The sequence below is a fragment of the Wallemia mellicola genome, assembly GCF_000263375.1.
Source record: "Wallemia mellicola CBS 633.66 unplaced genomic scaffold WALSEscaffold_4, whole genome shotgun sequence".
Taxonomy (NCBI): domain Eukaryota; kingdom Fungi; phylum Basidiomycota; class Wallemiomycetes; order Wallemiales; family Wallemiaceae; genus Wallemia; species Wallemia mellicola.
In genome coordinates this window covers 164822-189129 of record NW_006531961.1, presented here as the reverse complement: position 1 = coordinate 189129, position 24308 = coordinate 164822, and the positions used below count along the sequence as shown (strand labels likewise).

The 24308-nt window shown below is 41.4% G+C and overlaps 16 protein-coding genes across 16 annotated transcripts; 9 read left to right on the top strand and 7 right to left on the bottom strand.

The window, feature by feature from the left end:
- The first annotated feature begins 84 nt into the window (after positions 1 to 84).
- On the top strand, positions 85 to 2596 carry WALSEDRAFT_43758 (hypothetical protein). The gene is made up of 11 exons (XM_006956888.1): positions 85 to 160; positions 216 to 273; positions 320 to 391; positions 436 to 1078; positions 1125 to 1191; positions 1236 to 1605; positions 1655 to 1794; positions 1843 to 1965; positions 2011 to 2096; positions 2142 to 2311; positions 2358 to 2596. Exons 4-11 carry the CDS (start codon positions 855 to 857, stop codon positions 2555 to 2557), a joined length of 1380 nt encoding a protein of 459 aa, XP_006956950.1. The 5' UTR covers positions 85 to 160; positions 216 to 273; positions 320 to 391; positions 436 to 854; the 3' UTR covers positions 2558 to 2596.
- WALSEDRAFT_59675 (hypothetical protein) lies at positions 2596 to 3868 on the top strand. The gene has a single exon (XM_006956886.1). It carries the CDS (start codon positions 3158 to 3160, stop codon positions 3635 to 3637), a length of 480 nt encoding a protein of 159 aa, XP_006956948.1. The 5' UTR covers positions 2596 to 3157; the 3' UTR covers positions 3638 to 3868.
- On the bottom strand, positions 2596 to 4142 carry WALSEDRAFT_43755 (hypothetical protein). Its single transcript, XM_006956885.1, has 4 exons — positions 4114 to 4142; positions 3994 to 4062; positions 3926 to 3947; positions 2596 to 3870 (listed from the first exon to the last, which is right to left on the bottom strand). Exons 1-4 carry the CDS (start codon positions 4132 to 4134, stop codon positions 3671 to 3673), a joined length of 312 nt encoding a protein of 103 aa, XP_006956947.1. The 5' UTR covers positions 4135 to 4142; the 3' UTR covers positions 2596 to 3670.
- Positions 2608 to 3071, top strand: WALSEDRAFT_62917 (hypothetical protein; the record flags this gene model as incomplete). Its single annotated transcript, XM_006956887.1, has 2 exons — positions 2608 to 2993; positions 3041 to 3071. The coding sequence occupies 2 exons, from the start codon at positions 2608 to 2610 to the stop codon at positions 3069 to 3071; spliced, it is 417 nt and encodes a 138-aa protein (XP_006956949.1).
- WALSEDRAFT_59674 (TMS membrane protein/tumor differentially expressed protein) lies at positions 3831 to 5973 on the top strand. Its single transcript, XM_006956884.1, has 5 exons — positions 3831 to 4323; positions 4373 to 4654; positions 4701 to 4715; positions 4763 to 5808; positions 5855 to 5973. Exons 1-5 carry the CDS (start codon positions 4211 to 4213, stop codon positions 5905 to 5907), a joined length of 1509 nt encoding a protein of 502 aa, XP_006956946.1. The 5' UTR covers positions 3831 to 4210; the 3' UTR covers positions 5908 to 5973.
- WALSEDRAFT_67783 (seven-hairpin glycosidase) lies at positions 5959 to 8089 on the bottom strand (the record flags this gene model as incomplete). Its single annotated transcript, XM_006956883.1, has 3 exons — positions 5959 to 6294; positions 6340 to 7361; positions 7411 to 8089. The coding sequence occupies 3 exons, from the start codon at positions 8087 to 8089 to the stop codon at positions 5959 to 5961; spliced, it is 2037 nt and encodes a 678-aa protein (XP_006956945.1).
- Positions 7411 to 12494, top strand: WALSEDRAFT_59673 (glycoside hydrolase). Its single transcript, XM_006956881.1, has 6 exons — positions 7411 to 7972; positions 8018 to 8101; positions 8147 to 8261; positions 8311 to 10257; positions 10304 to 11592; positions 11637 to 12494. The coding sequence occupies exons 5-6, from the start codon at positions 10881 to 10883 to the stop codon at positions 12350 to 12352; spliced, it is 1428 nt and encodes a 475-aa protein (XP_006956943.1). The 5' UTR covers positions 7411 to 7972; positions 8018 to 8101; positions 8147 to 8261; positions 8311 to 10257; positions 10304 to 10880; the 3' UTR covers positions 12353 to 12494.
- On the bottom strand, positions 8097 to 9572 carry WALSEDRAFT_31591 (oxysterol binding protein). Its single transcript, XM_006956882.1, has 7 exons — positions 9522 to 9572; positions 9405 to 9478; positions 9319 to 9356; positions 9247 to 9268; positions 8983 to 9197; positions 8308 to 8936; positions 8097 to 8259 (listed from the first exon to the last, which is right to left on the bottom strand). Exons 1-7 carry the CDS (start codon positions 9558 to 9560, stop codon positions 8152 to 8154), a joined length of 1125 nt encoding a protein of 374 aa, XP_006956944.1. The 5' UTR covers positions 9561 to 9572; the 3' UTR covers positions 8097 to 8151.
- Positions 12495 to 12562: 68 nt separating the features above from the next.
- On the top strand, positions 12563 to 14085 carry WALSEDRAFT_67781 (hypothetical protein; the record flags this gene model as incomplete). Its single annotated transcript, XM_006956880.1, has 2 exons — positions 12563 to 12652; positions 12699 to 14085. Exons 1-2 carry the CDS (start codon positions 12588 to 12590, stop codon positions 14083 to 14085), a joined length of 1452 nt encoding a protein of 483 aa, XP_006956942.1. The 5' UTR covers positions 12563 to 12587.
- Positions 14086 to 14087: 2 nt separating this feature from the next.
- Positions 14088 to 15686, bottom strand: WALSEDRAFT_59671 (pyruvate dehydrogenase). The gene is made up of 3 exons (XM_006956879.1): positions 15611 to 15686; positions 15506 to 15557; positions 14088 to 15461 (listed from the first exon to the last, which is right to left on the bottom strand). Exons 1-3 carry the CDS (start codon positions 15657 to 15659, stop codon positions 14210 to 14212), a joined length of 1353 nt encoding a protein of 450 aa, XP_006956941.1. The 5' UTR covers positions 15660 to 15686; the 3' UTR covers positions 14088 to 14209.
- On the bottom strand, positions 15669 to 16356 carry WALSEDRAFT_59670 (hypothetical protein). The gene is made up of 2 exons (XM_006956878.1): positions 15857 to 16356; positions 15669 to 15813 (listed from the first exon to the last, which is right to left on the bottom strand). Exons 1-2 carry the CDS (start codon positions 16337 to 16339, stop codon positions 15700 to 15702), a joined length of 597 nt encoding a protein of 198 aa, XP_006956940.1. The 5' UTR covers positions 16340 to 16356; the 3' UTR covers positions 15669 to 15699.
- A 6-nt stretch (positions 16357 to 16362) lies between these two features.
- WALSEDRAFT_59669 (T-complex protein 1 gamma subunit) lies at positions 16363 to 19436 on the bottom strand. The gene is made up of 3 exons (XM_006956877.1): positions 19372 to 19436; positions 17809 to 19325; positions 16363 to 17758 (listed from the first exon to the last, which is right to left on the bottom strand). The coding sequence occupies exons 1-3, from the start codon at positions 19421 to 19423 to the stop codon at positions 17645 to 17647; spliced, it is 1683 nt and encodes a 560-aa protein (XP_006956939.1). The 5' UTR covers positions 19424 to 19436; the 3' UTR covers positions 16363 to 17644.
- Positions 17120 to 17548, top strand: WALSEDRAFT_12231 (ARM repeat-containing protein; the record flags this gene model as incomplete). The annotated part of the gene is made up of 1 exon (XM_006956779.1): positions 17120 to 17548. A coding segment is annotated over one exon (429 nt), but the record flags the coding sequence as incomplete, so codon positions are not given.
- A 248-nt stretch (positions 19437 to 19684) lies between the features above and the next one.
- WALSEDRAFT_56571 (FAD/NAD(P)-binding domain-containing protein) lies at positions 19685 to 21414 on the top strand. Its single transcript, XM_006956876.1, has 4 exons — positions 19685 to 19734; positions 19778 to 19827; positions 19870 to 19916; positions 19960 to 21414. The coding sequence occupies exons 1-4, from the start codon at positions 19698 to 19700 to the stop codon at positions 21374 to 21376; spliced, it is 1551 nt and encodes a 516-aa protein (XP_006956938.1). The 5' UTR covers positions 19685 to 19697; the 3' UTR covers positions 21377 to 21414.
- A 24-nt stretch (positions 21415 to 21438) lies between these two features.
- WALSEDRAFT_67775 (hypothetical protein) lies at positions 21439 to 21808 on the top strand (the record flags this gene model as incomplete). The annotated part of the gene is made up of 1 exon (XM_006956875.1): positions 21439 to 21808. One exon carries the CDS (start codon positions 21439 to 21441, stop codon positions 21787 to 21789), a length of 351 nt encoding a protein of 116 aa, XP_006956937.1. The 3' UTR covers positions 21790 to 21808.
- WALSEDRAFT_59668 (hypothetical protein) lies at positions 21798 to 24270 on the bottom strand. The gene is made up of 9 exons (XM_006956874.1): positions 24263 to 24270; positions 24202 to 24218; positions 23896 to 24155; positions 23692 to 23844; positions 23529 to 23643; positions 23391 to 23482; positions 23265 to 23342; positions 23112 to 23222; positions 21798 to 23068 (listed from the first exon to the last, which is right to left on the bottom strand). The coding sequence occupies exons 3-9, from the start codon at positions 24034 to 24036 to the stop codon at positions 21815 to 21817; spliced, it is 1944 nt and encodes a 647-aa protein (XP_006956936.1). The 5' UTR covers positions 24037 to 24155; positions 24202 to 24218; positions 24263 to 24270; the 3' UTR covers positions 21798 to 21814.
- Between the last annotated feature and the right edge of the window lie 38 nt (positions 24271 to 24308).

Here is a 24308-nt window from a genome sequence, read left to right as displayed (position 1 = left end):
TTGTACTTTCTAGAAGATATAAGTTGCTTGTCTATGGCTGTATTGATATGTCAGTTGCTAAAGGACTTCCTTCTTAACGACGATGGCTGATATACAGTTCGCATTCGAGAATGCGTTAAATCACGTGAATAAACTGAGTGAATCGTTTGATATATCTCAAGTATGCACTATTTGTTTAACTATTAGTTCCCACCGTTAATCTGATACTTATCTAGGCATGGGAAGATGTCACCACTTACCTTGAGCCAGCATCACTGGATACTATCAAACCAGGTGTGTGATAACCATAAAATAGCTCAAATAACTCAACAAACGCAAGATATACCGCTTATCGCATTCGAGAATATCACAAACGCCAACTTAGATAGACACCTTCTCGAGCATTACTATGGCAAGTGAAAATAAGCATTATAAGGTGTTCTAATAAGATATCAGGCCGCGTAGAGGCAAATTTCAGTATTATCACGACTGATATACGTACAATATTGTCCCAATGGGAGGAAAGTTCGCTGCTGAAATTGACTAGCAAGTTCTTACACTCCTATAGCTTAGGAATGACTCAAGTTTAGCTCCAGAAGTAGCCCAGAGACTGGTAGACTACTACGTGGCCTGGGAAGCGCCATTGCGGAACATACCAGCGTGAGTTATATCACATACCATCTCACCTCTCTTATCACTTCGCTAGATATGAGAATGCAGATGAACTTACAACTATATTTCACGATCAGCTATTCGCGACGCTTCCTGTCGAGCTTGCGAAATCACTTCGTTTGCATCTCGTACAGGTACTTTCTGATGACACGTCGAGTTCGGTACCATCGTTGGATGTATTTGGGGCACAAGCCATCACTGAGATGCTCTCGGCGGAGATCCTCTACGATGAGATTGAGAATGAAGTCCTAGCTAATAAGGGACAATGGGAAGAACCTGTTTTGGATAACTTACGTAAATGGATAGCATACGGTGGAATATCTGTTAAAATGCAGTCTATCATGTCTAAAGAACCCGTCAAGCGGTGGGCAGATACTTGGCTACAACGTTTTGATTTTTTTGCATGCGAGAAATTCTGCGAAATGCGGTGGGTGAAGTGATAATTAGATAGGATATAAGCTGAATTATTCCAGAATAGAAGAGCTCTTTGATATTATAGTTGATTACCCTGATTCAACAGCAGCAATCAATGACATAAAAGTGTGTTCCCATTATTGAAACAATAACATCTAATAACTCAATAGACTTGCTTAGAGAGAGTGCAATATCGCTCACACCTTGTGAAGCAACTAAAGACATTGAATGAAAGTCGTTTGTTACATGCTGGTGCATCAACGCAGCTCATCCTTACACAATACATATCGACAATAAAGTGTCTACTCATCATTGATCCGACAGGCGTACTACTAGCATCGGTAGCTGAGCCAATACGCAAGTATCTCCGCGAAAGACCCGATACGATCCGCTCAATAGTTGCAAGTTTCGTCGATGAGGAGAGTGAACTAGTCGAAGAAGGCGATGCTCAGGATAATGCGCCAATTGTTCTCGAAAATGATGATGCACCTGACTGGGAAGACCCAAATTGGGAACCCGAACCTATCGATGCTGGTCCGAGTGGGTTGCAGATAACCGCAGATTATGCCTTTCTGACATTAAATCATAGACTTTCGCAGCGACGGTCGCAAAGACCTTATCTCTACACTTGTTAGTATCTACGACTCGAAGGAGGTCTTCGTTGAAGAGCTTCAAGTTATGCTTGCTCAGCGTTTGATGTCTTTGAAAGATTACAATCTAGAGAAAGAAGTGAGTCCTAAACCACTCACTCTCAAAATCTCATAAGTCTCTTTTTAGATTCGCAATATTGAAATACTCAAGCTCAAATTTGGTGAAACAACATTGCATGCTTGTGAAGTTATGTTGAAAGATGTGGCTGATTCGAAGCGTATAGATCAGAACATCAGGTCGCAGATAGAGGTTTGTCTTGGTGTACAATCAGAAGCTCAACTAATTAGACGCTAGACTGTCATTCGACCAATCGTTGTCTCACGTCAATTCTGGCCTGAAATTGAAGATTTCTCATTCAACTTGACAGAACAGATGCAAACGTAAGTGGCCCTAAATTATAAGTGTGCTTTTAATAATCCATCTAGCTATCGAAAACAGTACGAGGATGCATATGCTCGTTTCAAGCCAGATAAGCGTTTACACTGGATACCGCAGATCGGAAACGTGTCAATAACACTAGATCTAGAAGATAGGACGTTGAATTTAGATGTAACACCTTTCCAAGCAACAGTGATTGACTTATTCGCTGTAAATGGTAAGTGTATCCAAATTTCTTGGCATGATGTTAACAGGAGTTACAGGAGGAAAGATGACAGCGCAGGATATTGAAGAGCAATTAGAGGCGCCCAACAGTGTTATTGTTCAGGATACACTCGCTTTCTGGATCAAAAAGGGTGTCTTGAAGGAAGAAAAACTAAGGGACGAGGATATAGCAGTCTATAGAGTGCTTGAGCAATATGAAGCAACATCTCCAAAGTCCAAACCTCGGACTAGTTTGTAATTAAATTATTATAATGCGGTGTATTTTATAGTTCTTGGCTTCAATCAATCATGTTATCAAACATTATATTAGTGTTAGGATTGATAGAACTAGCGAGTGCTAGAAATTGCTACTGGGTCGGCGTAAGATATCACTGTTCCGGGTTGTCACGCGGTGCTCGGATTGGTGTAGGTGTAGCTGTAGCAGTTGGTGTACTACTTTTAATAGCACTTTTCTCATTACTGTGCTTTTGTCGTCGTAGGAGAAACCTTAAACAACAAGGTCAAGCGTACGAGCAACAGATGTACGCGCCTTATCAACAAAACTACCCTGCACCGCAAATGCCCTACTATCAAGGACACCCCGACGGACAGCAACAAGGACAACAAGGACAACAGGGACAGTTTGGCTATAATGCACCACCTGGGCCGCCGCCGGGAGATTATCCACCACCAAAGTATGGGATAAATTACTCGTGAGACAGAAACTGACATTCCGATCCAGCTATCCTCAAGCAACGTACAAGGAAGTTTAATGACGTATATTATTTAAGAAATGTAAAACGAAGAATGTAGTCTTTATAATCTCATCTTATATCTATTATCTTGTATATCAACAACCATGGCCCCCGTGAGAAGGAGGATAGAACGGAGGGACGCAAAGTCTACAGCGCCTATCGTTATCATATTGATATTAGTTGCCTTGGTTATATTTGCCTGGCTTTTGCAGATTGAGAAAAAGAGAAGACGAAGGAAAAGAGAGTACGAGGAGTGGCAGAAGAGTCTACCACGCCTTAGACAACCGAATGTTGCTACAGCGATAGACGTTGGTAATGCACACGGGCAGTCGCCTATTGATTTCATAAATGAGCGCTACTTTGGTAGGGATAATCACTTTTCAAGCGCACAGAGGCAATTTGACGATATGGATGACGACACCGATGTTAACCGACCACCGGGATACACACCACCTAGAGAACCACCAGCGGTAGCTAGGACACCTGCCACTCCTCACATTGCACCACCTTCATACACTGCATCGAACACAGCGAATACAGCGGACAGAGCTGCAAATTTGCCCCCACCACCTTCATACAACTAGACATCAAGGATATTAATATATATTTACACTAATCTAAGCGCTCTCAATCTCATTAATGTACTTCTTTGACTCCTCACTGTCATTTGACTTGAGGATTTCTAACAAAGCTTCTACATACTTGTTTGCAGCCTCCTCTTGTGACATACCCTCGACGGACTTATAAGCGTCCCACTTTGCACGTCCGGTGAAGTCCATCATTCCTGGGCGAGATGTCTTGACGTCGCCTTCTTTTGCTGTTTGTTTTGTGAGTTGGGGGTGTATAGGGGTAGTAAGGGGAGTAAGAGTTACCTTGCTTGAATAAAGCGTAGAACTGAGTGTTTGTTAGTAAATGGCATCGTCTACGCGCTCTCACTCACTCTCAACTTCTGGTCAGTCGACGTTTGGACTGGTCCTTCTTTAGGGAGTGAGTTGACGATAGAAACTGCCTTTATTCGAGCTATTAGATTATTTTACTACAAATTATTACTAAATTTAACCTTTTCAAACTTTGCTGACATGGTCGTTTACTTCAAAACGCTACCCTGAGCTTCTTGAAATTTAACGTCATAGAGTGAAATTTAGAAAGGACATACTATGGCTTGCTTACCCGCTATTCCATTCCTTGGATTCGCTAGTCCTATTATTTCCAGCTGTGTAGGTGCTCTCGCATTCTGTTGCACCTCCACCGCCTTATCAGCGATGTTCAAGTCAGTTTATAGCCTATGACTGAGTACACGCTCTAACGCACCACCCTAGATCATGCAATTGCAACTCCTCTGTAGCCACCAGGATCGGCTACAGCATTATATTCACCATCAACTCTCTACTCGCCTGGCTAATGCGGACGCGATGGGCGATACATGCACTCGAGAAGCTCACATATGACTACCTTAAGATGGATTGTCCTTCTGGTAAATGCTACGGTGTGTTAGCCGTTCACAGGTTCTGTTTTGCTTTATCACTGTTCCACGCGATTTTGGGATTGTTATTAGTAGGCGTGAAGGATACACGTACTAATAGAGCATCTATACAAAATGGGTGGGTCTGTTATATGCAATTTCTCGCTTATCTGACGCATATCCAGCTGGTGGGGTCCAAAGTGAGCAACTATGTCTCAATTTTGATATTATTACTAACTACATAAAGGTTCATGCTCTGGATATCACTTATTGTTGTTTCATTTGCAATTCCTAACGACTTTTTCATCTTCTGGTCCAACTATTTAGCTTTGATTGGGGCATCGATTTTCATCCTTGTTGGATTGGTCCTCTTGGTTGATTTCGCACACACTTGGTCAGAGACCTGCCTTGATAGATGGGAAGACTCAGAATCTAATACCTGGAAGTACATTCTCCTAGGCAGCACGTTAGGAATGTATATCACTTCAATCACATTCACCATACTCCTTTTGGTATTCTTCACAGGATCTTCTTGCACACTTAACAACACTTTCCTCTCCATTCATTCAGTTTTGATTGTAGCTATCACAATCCTCTGCATTCACCCAGCAGTTCAAGATGCAAATCCAAAGTCAGGTTTGGCACAAGCATCGATGGTTGCAGCATATTGTACATACTTAACAGCATCAGCTATTGTCAACAGAGGAGAAGAAGGTGCATCGGAATGTAATCCACTTGGTGGTGGAAGTTTCGCATCACATACTTCTACTGTCGTTCTTGGTGCCCTGTTCACACTCTTAGCTGTAGCTTATTCGACTACGAGAGCTGCAACGCAATCTAAAGCACTCGTAGGTAAGAATAAGAAGAGGGTAGAGATAACTGGTGGTGAATACGAAGCTCTGAATGATAATGCTGATGTTGTATCGAGCCAACCTAAACAATCTGACAATATCCGCACACAAGCTCTCATGGCCGCCGTTGAAGCTGGCTCCTTACCAGCTTCCGCGCTGGATGACGCAGAGGCTGCCGAAGAAGAAGATGAAGATCATGATGCTGGTGAATTGAATGAAAATGATGATGAAAAGAGCGGTACAAAGTACAATTACAGCTGGTTCCACGTTGTCTTCATTCTTGCCGCGATGTACGTCTCGATGTTGCTCACTGATTGGAATAAAATCCAATCAGGTAGCGAAAACGAGAATGGTGATGAGTTGATAAGAATTGGTCGTTCACCTGCGGCCATGTGGGTTAGAATGATAAGCGCCTGGTTGTGCTTTTTCATATATATATGGAGTGAGTTATATTCTCAAAATTTTGATCGTCACTAACAAAACAACAGCCCTGCTAGCACCTGTCTTCTTTCCAGATAGGTTCGAAGGTCTTTTAGTGTAATATTAATATTAAGAAATTGTATAATAACGTTTTCACAATACATTATCTAAATCACAAAAAAGATTTAAAGAAGTCTTCCTTCTTCGGCCGTGTTTGGTCTAGGTACTTGAGGTATTTTTGAACATCTGTGCCTTCACCTCGTATAGACGTGAGTTCAGGGAAATCAAATGTCTTCTCTGGCATTGATTTCGATAATCTAAATGGATGTGCTTCAGTTGATAAGACATAATCATCTAATGATATGACACCCTGGTCTGAGAATATCAAATAATAATATTTGAGAGTTTCTGCCAGTACGAAGCTCTCCATGTTGTCAACTTTGTAAACACGCTCAGTCTCGACATTCTCTATAGCTGAAAACCCATGAGGAGCATAGGTATGCCTTGCCTGTAAAGTTGTCAAATAAAGTCTCAAAGAGATGCAAGCACTCACCCAAGAAGTAAACATCCTCCAAGCCTTTTCTCTCCACTTTGCATCACCCGTAATTCTATACATGACGAAAAGACTTTCTATAATCTCAGGTCTACCGAGATGAATACTTGACATAGACCTATACCTAAATGGTCTATGTTTTTCAGGAGGTTTTCTATGAACCACATTTGAAGCTCTTTCGCTAAGATCAAAAATTGCAGATTCCGGTGCAAGACCAGTAATTGTGTTGTTAGCCATATCGAAACAACCAGATGCTAACTTATCAGCAAGCATGAGGTCATCAGGTCTGTTAAGTATTTTAGCACCTAAACCGAACATTCCACCTGAGAAACAAGCTAAATGTTCCCACTTTGGTAATATTTTTCCACCTTCATTCTCATGTTGTGCTAAAGTAAGTGAAGTAACTTCACCAGATACTGTAATATCTTCGAAGGATTCTATGTTTGATGGTACATCCAAAATTAGGTACTCCTTGAGTGAATCTATTGCTTTTACGTAATGTTGCGAATATTGTGTTAATTGTGTATTAACCAATCTGTACAACTTTATGAGATATTCATAGTAGCTATCACTGAGTGCTCCTAATGTAAAGACACCCGATCGTGGTGTTTGTGATATTTCTTTGTCTAATCTCACATGTGTTGGTAATAAACCGGCAATTGTCGATTTCAAACCAAACAAAACAGATTGTGCTTTATGTGCGACGTTGAAATATTTATAATCACCTGTTATGATTGAAAGTCTCGTGAATTCTAAAATCATACTACCAGATTCCGCTAAAATGGTATAATCCTCTTCATTTGGTGGATAATTAGGTTTTAAGACACTTGAAGGTATGTGCGAAGTGGTATTATATGCGTTCATTAGTATATCTCCCAATTCTATTGCTCGAGATATCATCAAAGGATCACCACTTAGGTCATAAGCTGATAGTAAACCACCGAGGTATCTGATGTTAGTCTCGAACGTTGGAAGTTCACCAGAGGGGCTATGTACGTAGTTGAAATCAATCCGGTTGACATCTGTTGGGTGGTATTAGTTTAATCTCTAATCAGCAGAAAGAACACTTACGTTCTCTAGCCTCTTCATATTCATCTTGCAACCCCATTATGAGGAGAGTGTCTAAATTATCCACTATCGTCGCTCCCCATCCATTGAATGGTGACCTCTGGTATTTCTTCGGATCACTATTGAATGGTTTGCCAGTGAGAGGATGTATCTCGTCAAAACCATAGGCATTCCTCTTATAGCTATTCCAAGCATGTAGGAATGCGTTCTGTATAATTTGTTGTCTATATTTTGTCTCATCATTATTGTCTTGTCCGCCAAACTTATACTGAAGCGGTGCTATAGACTTATACAACAACGAGTGTAAATTTAGTGATGTAGAATTATCATCATGAGAAAGTGTATCATGCTCATAAACTGGTGACTCCTTAGGTTTAAAATCAGATGGTACTGGGAAGTTCTCAGTGACGTTTAACTTCTGATACGTCAACGGCGTATCTTCCAATTGATTTATTGCTATTGGTGGATTCCTAGATCTAAATATCGTCCAATGTTGGTCTAAACTATCATAAGGTAGCTTATCAAACGCTCTGATGCTATCTGTCTTCTCTGGTATGCGTCGACTGTTCGTCTCTGTATCTTTCTTATTTAATATTGAGAAATAACCTAGAACAATAAGAAGTACAATAACAATTGTCGTCTGCACAACTCTCGCTCTCAATTTGAGTCGAAAAATCGACATGATGACATTTAAGTGAGAAACGAAAAATAAGATAACTCTAGTTTACACGAACTTTAGACTTTTTAATTATCGCGTTTAAGTTTGTATCCTTCCTCAGTTGGAGGCAAAGTACTTGAAACTTGCTTAATGAGTTTCGCGTAGGATTCATCTGAAGCGATTTGGTTGAAGTGCTATGGACTGTTAAATTCAAGGCTCAATAGCAAATGCTAAACACCCACCTTCAACTCATGTTTCTTGCTCTCTGCAGCTTCGTCTTTGCGTTTGGCACGCTGATCGTTCTCGATTTGAGACTTTGCTTTTCCAGCTTTATCGTAATTGCCGTTGCGTATACCTTCTGCAACTTCCTTCCAGACTAATCTAGACTCGGGAAGCTGTTGTTCTTCAATTGGTTTCACATTGACCTCCTCTTTTGGCATTTGTGCATCGAAATTCAAGTCACCCTTGGAATCCTTAGCTAAACCGGTCCATTGACCTTCAACTTGTGAAATAGTGGATGATCCATTTGTCAATGTTGCCTTGTAAGAGTGAGCTTTACCTGAGAGCCAACCTTTGCCTTTGTAGTCGATGGTAGCGGAGGTACCATTAGAGCCAACAATGTAGCTTACTTCAGTGAGCTCAATGTATGGTTTACCGTATAAAATACCGTCAATTTTGAGTCTAGGTAAGGTGATTAGGTACTCCTCAGCATTGCCATCCTCGAGTTTGACAGTAATAATTGCGTGACCAACTTGCTTGACTACAATAGAAGGAGCGCTGAATGATGTTTTCTGACCTGAGTGACCTTCCAGGGAGACACCTGCTTTTTCATTGTTAATGTAGTAAGCCGTGATTGGGGGGTGATCTGAAGCTTTGTTAACATTAAACAGACAACATGACAATACACTGACGTGAAACTTGTTCGACAATCAAATCAGTTTTACCGCGTCCATTAGAATCCGGCCAAGAACCGTAGAAGGTCTCTCCAAGGATAGGATTGAGTGGCTTCTTCTCTGACCCCATCTTCTCATTTCTGGTAGCGTATTGACACTTTAAGGTGAGGATAAACCAGCGTAAAACCAATTTAGCACGTTCTTCAGGTGTTTTTCCAGATGAGATAGCTGCGAATTCACTGTAGACAATAATAAGAGACTGCCATAACTGAAAATTGCATTACTTACTCAGGATGCTCACACCAATATGCTAGAGCGCTACGTCAGACTTGTGGAGATATCACAATATAGTTGACTAACCTGGAAATTCAGTGAGGGAGGTAGGAGACAAAATAAAACTAAGGCGAGGTCAAAATACTACCAAATGCGTACGGATATAACCTTACGATGGAGCTGTTAGACTGGAGAGGTCTCCTGACCAAGATGCCAACCCTTTTACGAAGCTAGACCAAGTAGATTGCTGTATTTAATTAGAAATTGTAGCAAAATAGCTATTGTCCTACTTGACTAGCAGGTAATTCAGCAGTTCCCGAATTAGACATGACAGTAAATGATAGAGATAGGAAGATGACCTACTGATAAAAATATCACGCGATTTCCAGCTCCAACGCTGTGTATAGAATACGCACCACAGCAGATGGCTACATCACCAATCAAGTATAATATTGGCCCAGTAGATTATATACAGCATACTATGGATTATTATGACGTTGATAAACAAAGTTGTCTCTAGTATATTAGAATAATAAATTAAGTTGGGCTTTCTAAACAATGCTATAGGGGTATCCTTTGCTAGTTTTACACTGCCACCGCTTGAGGAGTTTCGCTACCAACGACGTCATGAAAATGATGAAAACGTATACTGCACGTATTATTAGAGATAAGATGACCCATCCAGCTGCAACATAGTATTTGAGTGGATCTGTCGTAACTATTCCGGCGATCGTCCATCCTAGGGGTATAACAGCGAATATCAATCTATCTGCGCTTAAATTGACAATCCAATTGATAAAAAATATAACTATTGCTGTGGGATATGTACATTCTCGTTGAGGACGATGCTCTAGCTCAGTATCTGGTAACCCGTTTGTCACTTTCTTCATCTTCTCTGTCTCCTTCTGTAATACAAGGTGTTTGTACACTCCTCCTATAGTTTTCAACCTAAATGTAGCTATTCAAGACAACAATCCTTGCTATACTAATTAGCGGACGATGATCATGTCAGATTTTGACAGAGAGGTGCCTGATTTCTACAATTAAATCGTCTATTTAATAACGTATCTAGTTGGTATGTTTTGACAGGTGTTAGTAATATTCTCCAGGAAGACCATGGTGCGTCATTATGAAACTGAACAATGTGTTTGAGATTTAGCGGAGATATTTTAAGACGGTTTAATCGATAATGCTCTACAAAGGTTTACTTTGAATATCAAAAACACATTCTACGCGGACGATCTAGTGAATCATATACTTACTCTACTGGCCGAACTATGAAAATATGCAGCACGCGATACACTCCACCGACCTCCATTTACATAGGTTCGGCGATTAGAATGGGGGGAATCTTCACTCCGCTGAATAGAAAATCTTCACCGATGTTGTCTTCAGAGACACGGCCAATAACAGTGCAGAAACCAGCCCAAAAAACCAGAAAATGCATGAAACTGCGGCACAAACTGTTCTAGACCTTAAATAAGAATGAATATTTAAATAAACACCGTAGTTTACATTCCAGTCGTGAATGCTAAAAAGAGACTAAAATGAAGAAAGCTCAAAACAGAAATCGGAGAGCTCTTTTCCTTTACCAGTACATATAACTTTGTTAGATATATCCTCTATCACACTCGCTTAATATTATAACAATGTCAGACGTAAGCAATCAACTTTGGCACGGGTACAACCCTTCAATTGGAAACGGTGGACATGGCGCAGGGCTTCCATTCCCAGGCTTCGAAGATGGTGATGATTTCCAATCAGATGCACCAGAACTTGGCCCAACATTCCCAGTCGAGGGTGGAGATGAAGGCAAAGGCAAGGACTGGGACGAAGGTGAAGACTATGAACATAAATGGAATGGTGATAAAGGTGACCAAGAGTGGGATGATGGTGATAACTGGGATGGCGAGAAAGATAGCGACAGACCAGACGATCACGATCTGAAACCACCTAACCTTGACAATGGCAAATGTCACAAATGGGACTGGTGGGGATCAAAGCCTGCAATTTCAGTAAACCTCGGTAACTGGCTTATCCCAGAATGGTCTTGGATGGGACATCCTGATGGTATCACATACAACGGTGATATTTACTCACAATGTGCTGGTCGTACTGAAGAATGCGCAAGCGAGATGAGAACCAATTGGGAGGGTTATATCCAAGAATCAGATCTTGAATATATTTCTGAACATGGTGCCAACATGGTCCGTATACCAGTACCATTCTATGCATTCATCGGCACTGAAGGTGAAGAACCATACCCAACTACATCAGAGCAAAAGGATGAGCTCACAAGAATACTCAACCTCCTCGCCGATTATGATCTTCATGCCGTTATTGATATTCACGCTGTTCCAGGTGAGTCATTGGTAAATTTTTCAACTTATCTAACGAAATCCCAGGATCACAAAATGGACTTGAACACTCTGGTAGATTAGGTGAGGCATACTTCCTTACTCAAACCGATCAATACTGGGAAAGAGGCCTTGACACAGTCCGTGCTGTCGTTGACTACGTCAAGAGTCTTCCAGAGGACACCCAATGTCAAATTGCCGGAATTGAAAACGCAAATGAAATCAAGCCAGAAAATGCTGACCAAATTGGAACAACAAAGAAGTTCGCTGTTGAATCCTACGATATTGTCAACGAAGCTGGTTTTACACTTATCGCAAGTGACGCCTTCCTTGGTCCAGCCAAGTGGTCAGATATGTTCACAAATGGTGAAAATGTTGCCTTGGATGTACACAGATACTGGGCTTATGACGATCCATCTGAAGTAAGTGACAGCAGTATCGCAGATGACATCGCAAAATTCGCCACTGAAGCAAGTTCATTCCATCTTCCAATCTTTGTCGGTGAATACTCAAATGCCAGACCATACCAACAAGATGTCGACAGCTTGAGATACACCTACCAAACCCAACAAAGCTTGTGGGTTGGTGCGTTAGCAGGATCCTCATTCTGGGCCTACAAAGGTGAGCAAGGCAGTGACTGGAACTGGAGGAAAGCTATCGAAGAAGGTGCTATTGACACAGTGGATAACTTCAACTTTGAAGAGGTACCTGAATGGCTTAAGCAACACATTCGTGATGCATTTGCTGATCGTTCACGTATTTGAAACGCCTTTTCGCCTTTGAAGTACGAGAAATCACGAAATTTGTACGCAAGAAATAGCAAACACGTATACTTTTAATAAGAAGCTACCCTTACGGAATCACGCTCGTTTAATTGTTCTTTTAATAGTGAATATACATAATTTTTTATTGGTTTTTTAAATTACTCAGCGTGGATAAGATTGACTATCACTCCCCCCGGCTTAGTCTACAGCGTTGATAGTGTGAAAATAAAATCTAATGCCAAGTGATAGAAATATAGCCAGGGCTTTAAAGATTCCGCCATTCATAAATAAGTTATATTCGTAAGTTATTTATTAAGATAACGGACGATCTGATAAAGTTTTACAGAATTGTGAATGACGCTAGTACGGATAAGTACATACACTGGTCAGATGCAGGAGACACGTTCTTTGTACCAAACCCAGAAGGATTAGCTAGGGAGGTCTTGCCGAGGTACTTCAAGCACTCGAATTACAGCTCATTTGTCAGACAATTGAATATGTACGGTTTCAATAAAGTACCACACGTACATCAAGGAGTCCTTCAATCAGATGGCTCAAGCACGCAGGAGCTTTGGGAATTTACGAACGAGAACTTCCAGAAAAACAAGCCGGATTTGTTAGTAGAAGTGCACAGGAAGGTATCTACAGAGAAGAAGGGCGTTGGAATTAAGGCTGAGAATGAGCAGCAGCTTACTAGCTACGTAGACCCTTCGACTTCAGCTCCACAGAGCAGCCACTCGAATCAGACAATTGATGTCGGTACAATAATGGCCGGTTTTACTCAAATCCAAAAACAACAGGCCTATATAAGCAGCGCGTTACTCACACTTCAGAATTCGAATCAACGTCTATGGCAGGAAGCCATAGCAGCGAGAGAAAGGCACAGACATAATGAAGAAACAATAAAAAAGCTCCTACAATTCGTTAGCCAAGTCTATGCCCAAGATATTACGCCCGCAAATGCCTCAACTAACATTTTTGAGGATTTACCACAAGACAGTGACATGCAATTGGCCCTCATCCCTAAAAAGCGTCAACATTTAATGTTGAACAACCAATCAAGTGATAAGGACGCAGAAGAGGATATCTCTAGGTTCACTCATATAAGTCCAGAATCTCAATCTTCTCCGGCAACCGGTGGAACTGAATTTGTAGATTCAAATGGCAGTCTGAACGACCAAAAGCCAAAAATAACCATACCAGAACCTAATAAGGATGGATTTGACAATTCTAAATCATTAATATCTCCAAATCAATTAGATCTATCACAATTCGCTAATTTGTTATCACCTAGGACGTCACAGAGACTGATAAATGGTAATGATTATATGAGCTACAATCCAACGAGTTATTTACCAAATAATGAAGTTGGTTCTTTAAATGAAAATCAAATTGGCACACAACGTAATCAGTTGAACGACTTGTCTTACGATTTAGATGCATTACAACAATCTATAAACAACGTCGTCAACAACATCGGTTTAAATCCATCACAAGCAAATGAAATTTTAAACGCTTCTCATAATGTTTCCGATAGTCAGGAGATGTCAGATTTGATAAAGAATTATGATTTAGACCTGGACAGTCTATTGAATAATATGAACAATGAGACACCACCTACTAAGAATGAAGACACCAATGAAAAGAAATCATCATCACCACCCCCATTCAATTTCGTCGAGGAAGCAACAGACGAGCAGAACCAACCAATCGCAAAGAGACAACGTCAATAGATTAATATGCAAATCATAATGCTGATATTTATAATTCTGTATTTTTATATGTATTTAAACTTTAAAGAAAAGACAAAAGGAAATGAAAGAGTATTATTCTATTTTTATAAACTTAGACCTAAGTTTAGAGCATCAATGAAAGGGGATCAGCGAGAACTTTGTTGAGTGCTGCCAAAAATCTGGCTGCGATAGCACCATCAACGACACGGTGGTCAGATGACAAAGTGAGCTTAAGTGCTTGAATTTCTCTGAAGCCCTTCTCAGTGGTGTTGTCCAAGACTAACTTTGGTGAGCTAGCACCAACTGCGAGGATACAGCTTTGTGGTGGGTTGATAATAGCGGTGAAGCTATCAACACCGAACATACCAAGGTTTGAGATTGTGAAAGTACCACCTTGGTATTCCTCTGGCTTGAGCTTACCATCTCTGGCCTTAACTGCAAGAGCCTTAGTCTCTGCACTGATTTCAGCCAAACCCTTAGCACCAGCGTTCTTGATGATTGGTGTGATCAATCCGGATGGGGTTGCAACAGCTACGCTAATATCGGCTTGGTGGTATTGACGGATGTTTTCACCCAACCAAGCTTGGTTAGCTTCAGGGACTTGCTTCAATGCGATTGCGACGGCCTTAAGAATGAAGTCGTTAACAGACAACTTGGCTCTCTTTTCAGATTCAGCTGCGTTATTGAAAACTGATCTCAACTTGAGAAGCTTTGAGAGGTCAACGTCTGAGGTGACGTAGTAGTGAGGAGTTTGTGACTTTGATTCAGACAAACGTTGACCGATAACTTTTCTCATGTTTGAAACTGGGATATCTTCGTAGGTAGCAGCAGCTGGAGCTGAGGATTGCTTTTGTGGAGCTGCAGACTTGTACTTTTCGACGTCTTGCTTTGTGATGCGGCCGTCTGGACCGGTACCCTTAAGTTCCTTGAGGGGGACACCTCTTTCGAGAGCCAACTTGCGTGCAATTGGAGTAGCAGCAATAGTTTGGCGTGGACCTTGTGGCTCAGCTGAGGATTCCTTTGATTGAGTAGCTGGTGCTGGTTCTGATTTCTCAGCTGGCTTTTCAGCTGGCTTCTCTTCTGACTTCTCAGCTGATTGCTCAGCTGGCTTCTCGCTGGATGCTTGCTCTGCGAGTGCGTCTGCGCCGGATAAATCGTCGCCCTCCTCACCAAGGATAGCGATTGGGGTACCAATTGGGATAGCCTTGTTGCCGTCGCCGACTATAATTTTTGCTAAAACACCATCGTCTTGTGCTTCAACGTCCATAGTAGCTTTATCAGTCTCAATTTCTAAGAGAACATCGCCAGCGCTGTAAGATTCGCCTGCTTGCTTTTTCCATGAGGCGATACCACCTTCAGTCATAGTTGGTGACATACTATTCTTTTATTAATAAAGCAAATAAATAAATTGAATACTAACGCTGGGAAAGCGAACTTTTGTAATTCGTTGGTTCTGCTGGTGAGATGAAGGGCTATTGAGAGATAAGTTAGAGATCGCTAGTAAAAAAAGAAGCTATAAACCTACAACGGCTACCAAAACGGCTGAGTGGTGTTTTCAGAGCGAGTCTAAGCATTTTTGTATATAAGATGATGGTTCACTCAAACGAAGGGCATTTATTTATAAGGGATTAAATCAACAAAATAATTTTCAGACGTTTCCTCCTTAGTGAGGTAGTTCGCTGGACTGTTTGGTTTGCCATTTAGTATGTAGCTCATGAATGTGTATGTCTGTTTAGTCAGTATATGAACGAATCGGGAGATCTGGACTTACGTCTATGTTATCCACTCTATTAACACCGATTGGTAGCTTAGAAACCAACCATAAATCTATATCTCTGCCGAATTTCTCGTATCCCGCTCTCAAGGCAGCCTGGTCGAGCGACTCCTTTGGATTTACTGTCGTTGTTGGTATCGCGTTCTTCTCGTCTACCAACACCAGCGATCTCTCTCCACGCCTCTCTATATTTTTTACTGAGTCGTCTATCTCTCTCGTATTCTCGTCTACCGAGATCTCGTTCTGAGAAGACAGCTGCTGATCTTTGTAGATGGAATATCCCCACTTGTCTAGCTGCTTCTGATGCTCCCTCTGTATGAATCCCCTCTGTGAGAGTGACTGAGGTTGATAGTAGAAATCTTTATTGAAGTTACCAGAGAGTGCTTGATGGAGATCTCTTTGGTATTTGAAGTATTGCGTTTTAAATTCGCTATTAAAATTCAAGTACGCAGGTCTAATTATTAACAAAGAGGATTTCATCTTCCTTGTACACTCACAACGATGAATCTAATTCAGAATTTTTACTTGGACTACAAAAAACAAGAAATTCCTTTCATCGGTTATAAGAGATCTCAATTTATAGACGATAACGACTACAATTTACTAGTAAACTTGAACGACTTCGATGGTTACGCTGATACCACTAGTTATTACAATCTTTTCTACAAATTACTAGCTAATATTGACAAGTTAGACGTTATAAAGTATTCCCTTTATAATTTACAGCGTCTCGCCGCCCTCGATGGCTCAAACTTGCCACGATTTGAACCACTCCTTGTTGGCTTACTAGACACAAACGATAGCTATGTTAGAATGTCAACAATAAAACTACTCACTATCATCTATGATCTCGAAAACTCTACTCTAGATAAGCTTCTCTCCGTCATACTCTCACAGCTCAACGACGACAACGAACTCGACTTCTATACACTGATCCTCACCCAACTTCTCAACCACAAGCAAGCTAAACACTTCATATACGACCACTTAGATGTCCTCCTCAAGCAGCTTAACAACTCAAACATCCAATCAAACTATAACATCATCTACTCAATCTGGTTGCTCACATTTGACAAGTCCCTCTCTGCTAGGATCAACTCCGACTACAAAATTATACCCCCTTTGGCCCAACTCGCCAGGTCTTCTATCAAGGAAAAGGTAGTCAGACTAGTTTTGGCAATCTTTGTAAACTTACTCAAGCATTCCAAGCAATCAACACTCGCAACATTCTTAGCTTTGCCTATACAACCGACGCTTAACAACCTCAGTAGTCGTAGGTGGAATGATGCTGAGTTGCAAACCGATTTGGACACTATAACAGAACAATTACAATCTTCATTCGCAAGCATTTCAAATTGGGATGAGTACTCCTCAGAATTAGAGTCTGGCTTGCTAAGGTGGTCACCTGTACACACTGACGAGGATTTCTGGAAGAATCAATCAGGCGCTCTCTTAAAGGATAACAATTGGGGTTTAAATAGACTTTTCTCACTTCTTGATTCTGAAGATCAACAGATTTTACATATCACTCTGTACGATATATCCCAATGTCTGAAGTTCATTCATCACGCGAAAACCTACGTCGACAGCTCATCTAAGCAGAAAATAATGGAATTACTTCAACACCCAGATCCAAAAATTAAGTATCAAGCTCTGATTACGACTCAGTTACTCATATCGCAACCTTGGAATTAATGACATGACAAATTGTAATTCTTTTCTTATTTCTCATTTTCTGATATACCATTTTTCATTTATGACTATTTAACAAAAGAAAGAAAACCCTTATTGCTCAGCTCCCTCGGCCATTTCACCTGGTGGCATCATACCCGCACCACCAGCTTGTTCAAGTCTTCTGGCAGAAACGACATCGTCTACACGCAAGAGTAAGCTAGCGCTCTGATTGTTGTTAATAAAAAAGTATCAAAATATCAAACTAAACTACGTACCTCAATTGCTGTCTTAATGGTTTGAATCTTGACAGCTGCTGACTCATACAATCCATACTCCTTCATATCAACAACCTTACCAAGATCGCCATCAATACCATGGCTGACAAGACCATTGTTGTGTCTTGCACGGAGTTCTGTCAATGTACGAATGGTATTACCTCCACAATTTTGGACGAGTGTTCTTGGTATAACTTCCATAGCCTCACTGACTGCTTTGACAGCAAGACTACCAACTCCTTGAACGGATTTTGCGAGTGTGTTCAAAGCAACGCTGATTGCCATCTCAGTTGCACCACCACCAGGTGCGAGAAGTGGGTTAAATACTACATTTCTTGCAACTGACATAGCATCTTGGAGGTTTCTTTCGATCTCATTTAATATATCCTTTGACGGACCTCTAAGGAGGATAGTACATGCCTTTGGATCAACGCATTCAGTAAGGAATGAGAAGTACTCATCACCTAATTTCTTTACTTCAAATTTACCACATTTTGTACCAACGTCGTTTTCTCTGAGGTCTTCAACACGGTTAACAATAGTTGCACCTGTAGCTCTAGCAATTCTGTTATTGTCAGTCTTACGCAGCCTACGCAATGCGGTGACGTTGGATTTCACGAGGTAGTGTTGAGCCAAATCTGAAACACCCTTTTCAGTTAAAACTAAATCAGGCTTGAATTGTAAAATGTGATCACACATTTGCTTTATTTGTTCCTCTTCAATAGCCAAGATCTTCTCCCAGTCACCTTCTTTTGATATCTCGATATTTGTTTGTGATTCACCCTTCTTGTACTCTAATGGACAATCGAGAAGGATAACACGTGGGTTGTCAATCTTACGTCTCATCTTTGGGTGTGTAACGTCCTTGTTGACCATTAAACCAGAAAGAACTTGACTGTCTTCAACATCACCACCTGGGACCTTCTCAATACGGGCGTATCTCTTCAAATCGACTGATTTAATATCATTGTTTGCGCTGTCTTTGGCAGATGTTGCGACAATTTTAACAGAATCAAGTGCGAGTTTACACATAAGTTCTGACCATCTTTGTACGAATTTAGTACCAATACTGGTCTTGATCAAGGCTAACATTTCCTTCTCATCATCGATGTTCAATGGCTGACCAATACTCTCGATAGTTTTGAGTGCCTCAGCGAGAGCAAGCTTGTATGATTGAATGATCTGTACTGGATGGATGTTCTTCTCGAGAAGACCAGAAGATTGGGCGAGAATTTCACCGGCTAAAATGATAACGCTGGTAGTACCATCACCTACTTCCTCATCTTGCGTACGACTAAGTTCAATCATGGACTTTGCGGCTGGATGTGCTACATCGATTTCACGTAGAATTGCGTGTCCGTCGTTTGTAAGGAGAATACCACCCATTGGATCTAAAATCATTTTAAGCATAGATTGAGGTCCTAAGCAAGTTCTAATAATATCTGATACTGTCTTTGCTGCTGTTATATTTGAAATTTGGGCTTTACGGCCAGATTGTCTCTCTGGACCTGCTGTATCTGTGAAATGTGAGATATTTTGGGTGATATAGACAATATCACGCACTCATTACCATCACTGGTTGTCCACCTGGACCCATTCCCATTGCTTGTGCCATTTTTTTGTACGCTCGAGAATGTCACAGTAGAAGAGAGAAGACGGCGGGTGATTTGAAGTATTTTTTGAAAATAATCTTTAATATAACACGCTATGAGGATAGAAGTAAAGACTTATTCGTTTCCTGCTGTCTTCCCTCCATCCTGTCTTCACGCTCTGACACTACTTCTTAGTAAAAAGGAGACTTTTTAGTATGGCAGTAGTTTTTATAGTAGAATAGTCTATTCTTCATCGTATACTTTCTTCTTTATCCACGCTCATCATCGAGCCACTATATGACACAATCGCCACGGATAGCTATCATAGGCGCAGGTCAGTGTATATAGCGCGTAGCTGTGTTTTCTAACTAGATCAGGCCTCGGAGGTCTCACGTCTGCCCATGAGATCCTCAAGCGTATGCCCAAGGTAAGTCAATAGTGCGTCATCAATCAACGCTGACGGAGTAAGGCTCGGGTGACACTCTACGAGGTGAGGAATAGCCTCGGTGGGATATGGTATGTCTTATTACTACTTCCAACGTAAGCTAAACTGATAAAGGAACTACGAAGACAATCCAAGACAACAAGACATTAAGTTTGACAAGTATGGTACACCACATGCAGCAATATCATTTAATAACATGGATAAATCGACAAATACACTCTCAGCGATTGAGGAAGTTCCGCCGTCACCCGTTTATCCAACTCTCCGGACGAATCTACCAGTCGACCTCATGAGCTTCCGAAACGACTCTTGGGACGACATACCCGATGCGACGTTTCCATCTCACAATAAAGTTTTGGAATACATAGTTGAATATGCTCGGAGGCACCACCTGGAGGAGTTGGTCGCCTACAGGCAGCGAGTAACGCGGGTGCGACATCGTCCTGGTGCTGCGAAGGGAAGTAAAGGTTGTATGCCACCTCTCGATTCGCGCTGGGAAATTACAGTTGATGATCTTGACAATGGTTCAAGTCAAACACACAGGGCCGACATGATAGTCAACGCTGCAGGACACTACGCAAATCCTTACATACCATTCACAGAGGGCTTATGGAGCTTTGAGGGAACGATTTTTCATTCTCGCTGGTGGCGTGGCCCTTTGTCATTTCGAGGAAAGAAAGTCATCGTCGTTGGCAGTCGTAGTTCAGGATATGATGTCGCGCGAGAACTGGCCTGGCTAAATCATGCACCGCAAAATGTACAGTCACCGTACGAACCAGCGGAAAATGGTCGAGAACCATACACAACAGTCTTGCAATCATCACGTATGGGCCCACCAGCGTGGGATGACGCCCCCGAATGGTTCAAGAGTATACGTCAATTACCCGCTATCGCTCGCGTTGGTACGAACTGGGTTGAGTTCACTGACGGTGCAGTGGAGACATCCGTGGATGCAATTATTTTCGCGACCGGATACAATTACATGTTTCCATTCATGCAGTCTGGTGATGCACCATGGAGTTCTCATCCCGTGTTAGATGATCGCCCTGAAGCGAGGGAAATAACTGATGTCATACCATCCGAAAAGAGACTCAAAGAGGACCTACCTGAATGTGCACGAGGATATGCAGGTGTGAAGAACATATCGATACATCAACTTTTCTATCTCCACGATCCTTCGTTTGTTTTTATAGGACTTCAGAAGAACATTCGTCCATTCAGTCTTTGGGAAGCCCAGGCGCATGTAGTTGCACACTGTTTTGCGCTACCATCCAGTGAAGCTCTTCCATCACGATTATTAGAGCCTTTCCATCGGGATAGCAAGTCAGACATTCGTAAAGCACAAGTATGGCCATTTCCCCTCGAGTTTGATATGACGGATGATATGATTGCAGCTATAGGTGAGAATACAAATGAAGAAGATGCATACAATGTCAAGTCTCCGCGCTGGGAGTGGTCGAAAACACCCAAATGGGCTTACGATAGGGGATTCAACCTGCTTAAAGAAAAAAGAGCGTTACTAGGATATTAAATATTATTTTTTGTATAGATTTGACGCATTTATTTTTTTATACTCCTTGATTATCTGCTATCATGTCTTCTTCAGAAGAAAAGCAAACTACTCGAATGATATCGACGCTGAATGCGATAAATAAGGATAAGAAATCTGATCCATTCCATCGCAATCACATGCCACCAAATACTAGGTCCTCATTTAACGATCGCAAAGCGCGAGACGACAGACTAAAAGAAATGAAAGCCCGGGAGAAGGAAATGAAGTCTGAGACTGAGACCTCTAGAAAAGAACACACGGCTAAGATTCTCGAGAGGAGGAAGATCAAAGAAGAGAAAGAGCGTCTCGCAGCTGTTAAGTCCAAAGCAGACGAACGTAGACGAAAGAAGCAAAAGAAGAGAGAAGGTAGAAGCGGCAAAGTTAATCAATAGAATCATATGCTCATACGGATATTTATTACAATTGTACATTTATCAGTCTCTGTTTGAATTTATTCCAAAAGTCAATCAAATCTTCCGTTATTGATGCCTTAGTCGCACTTATAGCTCTTTCATTACCAACTTTTATCATTTCTGTTTCTCGTAGGACATCCTTGACGGTTACAATCCCTTCGACGACACCCTGTTTGGCAATCAGGATCACACTCGGTCCTATCTTTTTGAACAACTTCATGACGACGTCTAAGCTTGTTGTCGGGGATATCGTCATTGGTATATCATTGACTGTATCATTCAGATTGTATTCTGCTTGGTCTGGTTCTGCGTCTGCGTCGAATATCGTCCTCTTGTTACTGAATTTCAAAACAGCCTGCTGTGATAATCCTGGAATGGATGCTAAAGATTGCGAAAGGATACCAGCATCTACGTATCCCACTAACTTCATATCCTCGCGATTGTTTACGATTGGGTATCTACTGTGTGCATTCAACAACACACTATCGACATCCCTGACCAGCATCTCCTCCTCAATCACGACAACATCGCGCGTCATCACACTTGAGATGTCAACATTGAAATAATGTTCATCCTCACGGGTAAGGACCGGCATTTGGTTGAATTTTATCATTTGATCAGCGATACCAGCTTCACCCCCACTGAGGAAATCAGATATAGCTTTTGTAGTAATCAGCACGATCATAGTTGGTAGAATGTAAGTCAATGCACCAGTCAGTTCAAATATAATAATAGGAACGGTGACCCATATCCTCATCACGCCTGATAAAGTAGCAGCAGAACCCAATAATGCGTATGTGCCTGGCGTTATACAGTTCATGTCATTATTGCATTCAGAGAAAATACCCAATGATGGATTGGCCTGATAAAGCATTTTGGAAATAGTACCAACCAGTCTTCCGAACGTTGCGCCGATCGCCAAAGAAGGCACAAAAATACCAGCTGGAACTTGGGCACCGTAGGTAATAATTAGCAACACAGTACGTACTATAGTAGCAAGTAGAGTGCTGTTTATTGTCGACCAATTCCTGTCATTGTCACAGACTCCAAAATCTTCTTCTTCCCTACCCCCACATTCTCGGAAAAGGATAGACATACTCTCAGTCATATCCGTCCTTAGGAATGGATTCGGATAGCAGATCACGGATGTTATTAGTGCGAGGATAACAGCCTCGCTGATACCATTTTCGCTTAGGTGTCGTCTCCGGAATCCTACATAAAGCATGTTAAGTTTGATAACAAGCGAACCAAATAGTCCCTTTTATAATGAGTTAAAGTCGCGAGGTAGTATAAAAACTCACTCCAAATATGCCTAGTAATATAAAATAAATTATTTCAAAGAAGTGCCAGTTCTTGTCGTATGTTACCTGAAACAGTACTAATTTACCACTCGTTTGGAATGGATTGAGAGCCTAAATAGGATGAGTTATGAAATTGTATTTCTTATAGCCTACAGATAGCATAGCTGTAGCGGCTAGAGCACAGAAAAAGCTCCTCCATATCATTTTGGTCGTATAAGTGTGCGTCATTTCCTTTTACTGGGTTAATAGATCTTGGCCATCAGCCAAATAGAAGCCTACCTCGATTGAGAATATAACGCCGCCTATCGGGCTTCCAAATGCGCAAGCTACTCCCGCTGCACTCGCTGCAATGAGAATTTCACGCATCTTCACTTGGATTTCTTTGTTAAAAGAGGACATGACAATAAGAAGACCCACATTTGCTCTTATGAAAATAGGGGAATAGTGATGCGACTAATTCTCCAACGCAACATGCTACATGAACTGATGGGCCTTCTTTACCAATCGACAAACCTGACGCGATAGCAAATGGCTAAGAATTTAGCTTAATACTAAAGCGTACGTTTGTCATTACACCTACCAACGTGCATGTCTTGACAAGTAGAACCGGCCATCGCAGGTATTCTTTGTTCTCAAAACCGGCAATAATGCATTTTATTTCACTGATGCCGCTCCCTGCTGCTCTACTGCTTAATTTCTTCACAGCTAATGCCGCTATAAATGCGAAAATAACCTAAAAATTATGCGTATGAGTTGTCTGATAACCAAACGAATGAAGACGAACAGATAGGAGTACGTATATACTGTAATTAAGCAGTTTCCAATCTGTCCACTTTGTCCAACTATCACACATTATTTTGGATGTTTGCCAGATCTTATCTACACATCGTCCTGTCTTTATGTTTGCCAGCCAAACTGTCACCATAGATACCAGACCGCTGAGGAGACCAATAGAGAGGCCGACTGCGAGAAATACCAGCCAGCTGGATAGAGGGAGTAAATATGCTGGTATATTCACTGGATCGAGTGAGTCCTGCACCCAATCTAGAGATGTGAGAATGATTGAGAGATGCGAACAGTAGGAGCCCACCAACTGTATTTCTACGCCTTATGGGCATTAGACGACGGTATATCTTTTATCTAGCACCTACCTTTGCTCCATCTCGAGCGAAACTGGTTGATAGTCAACTTCGAAGA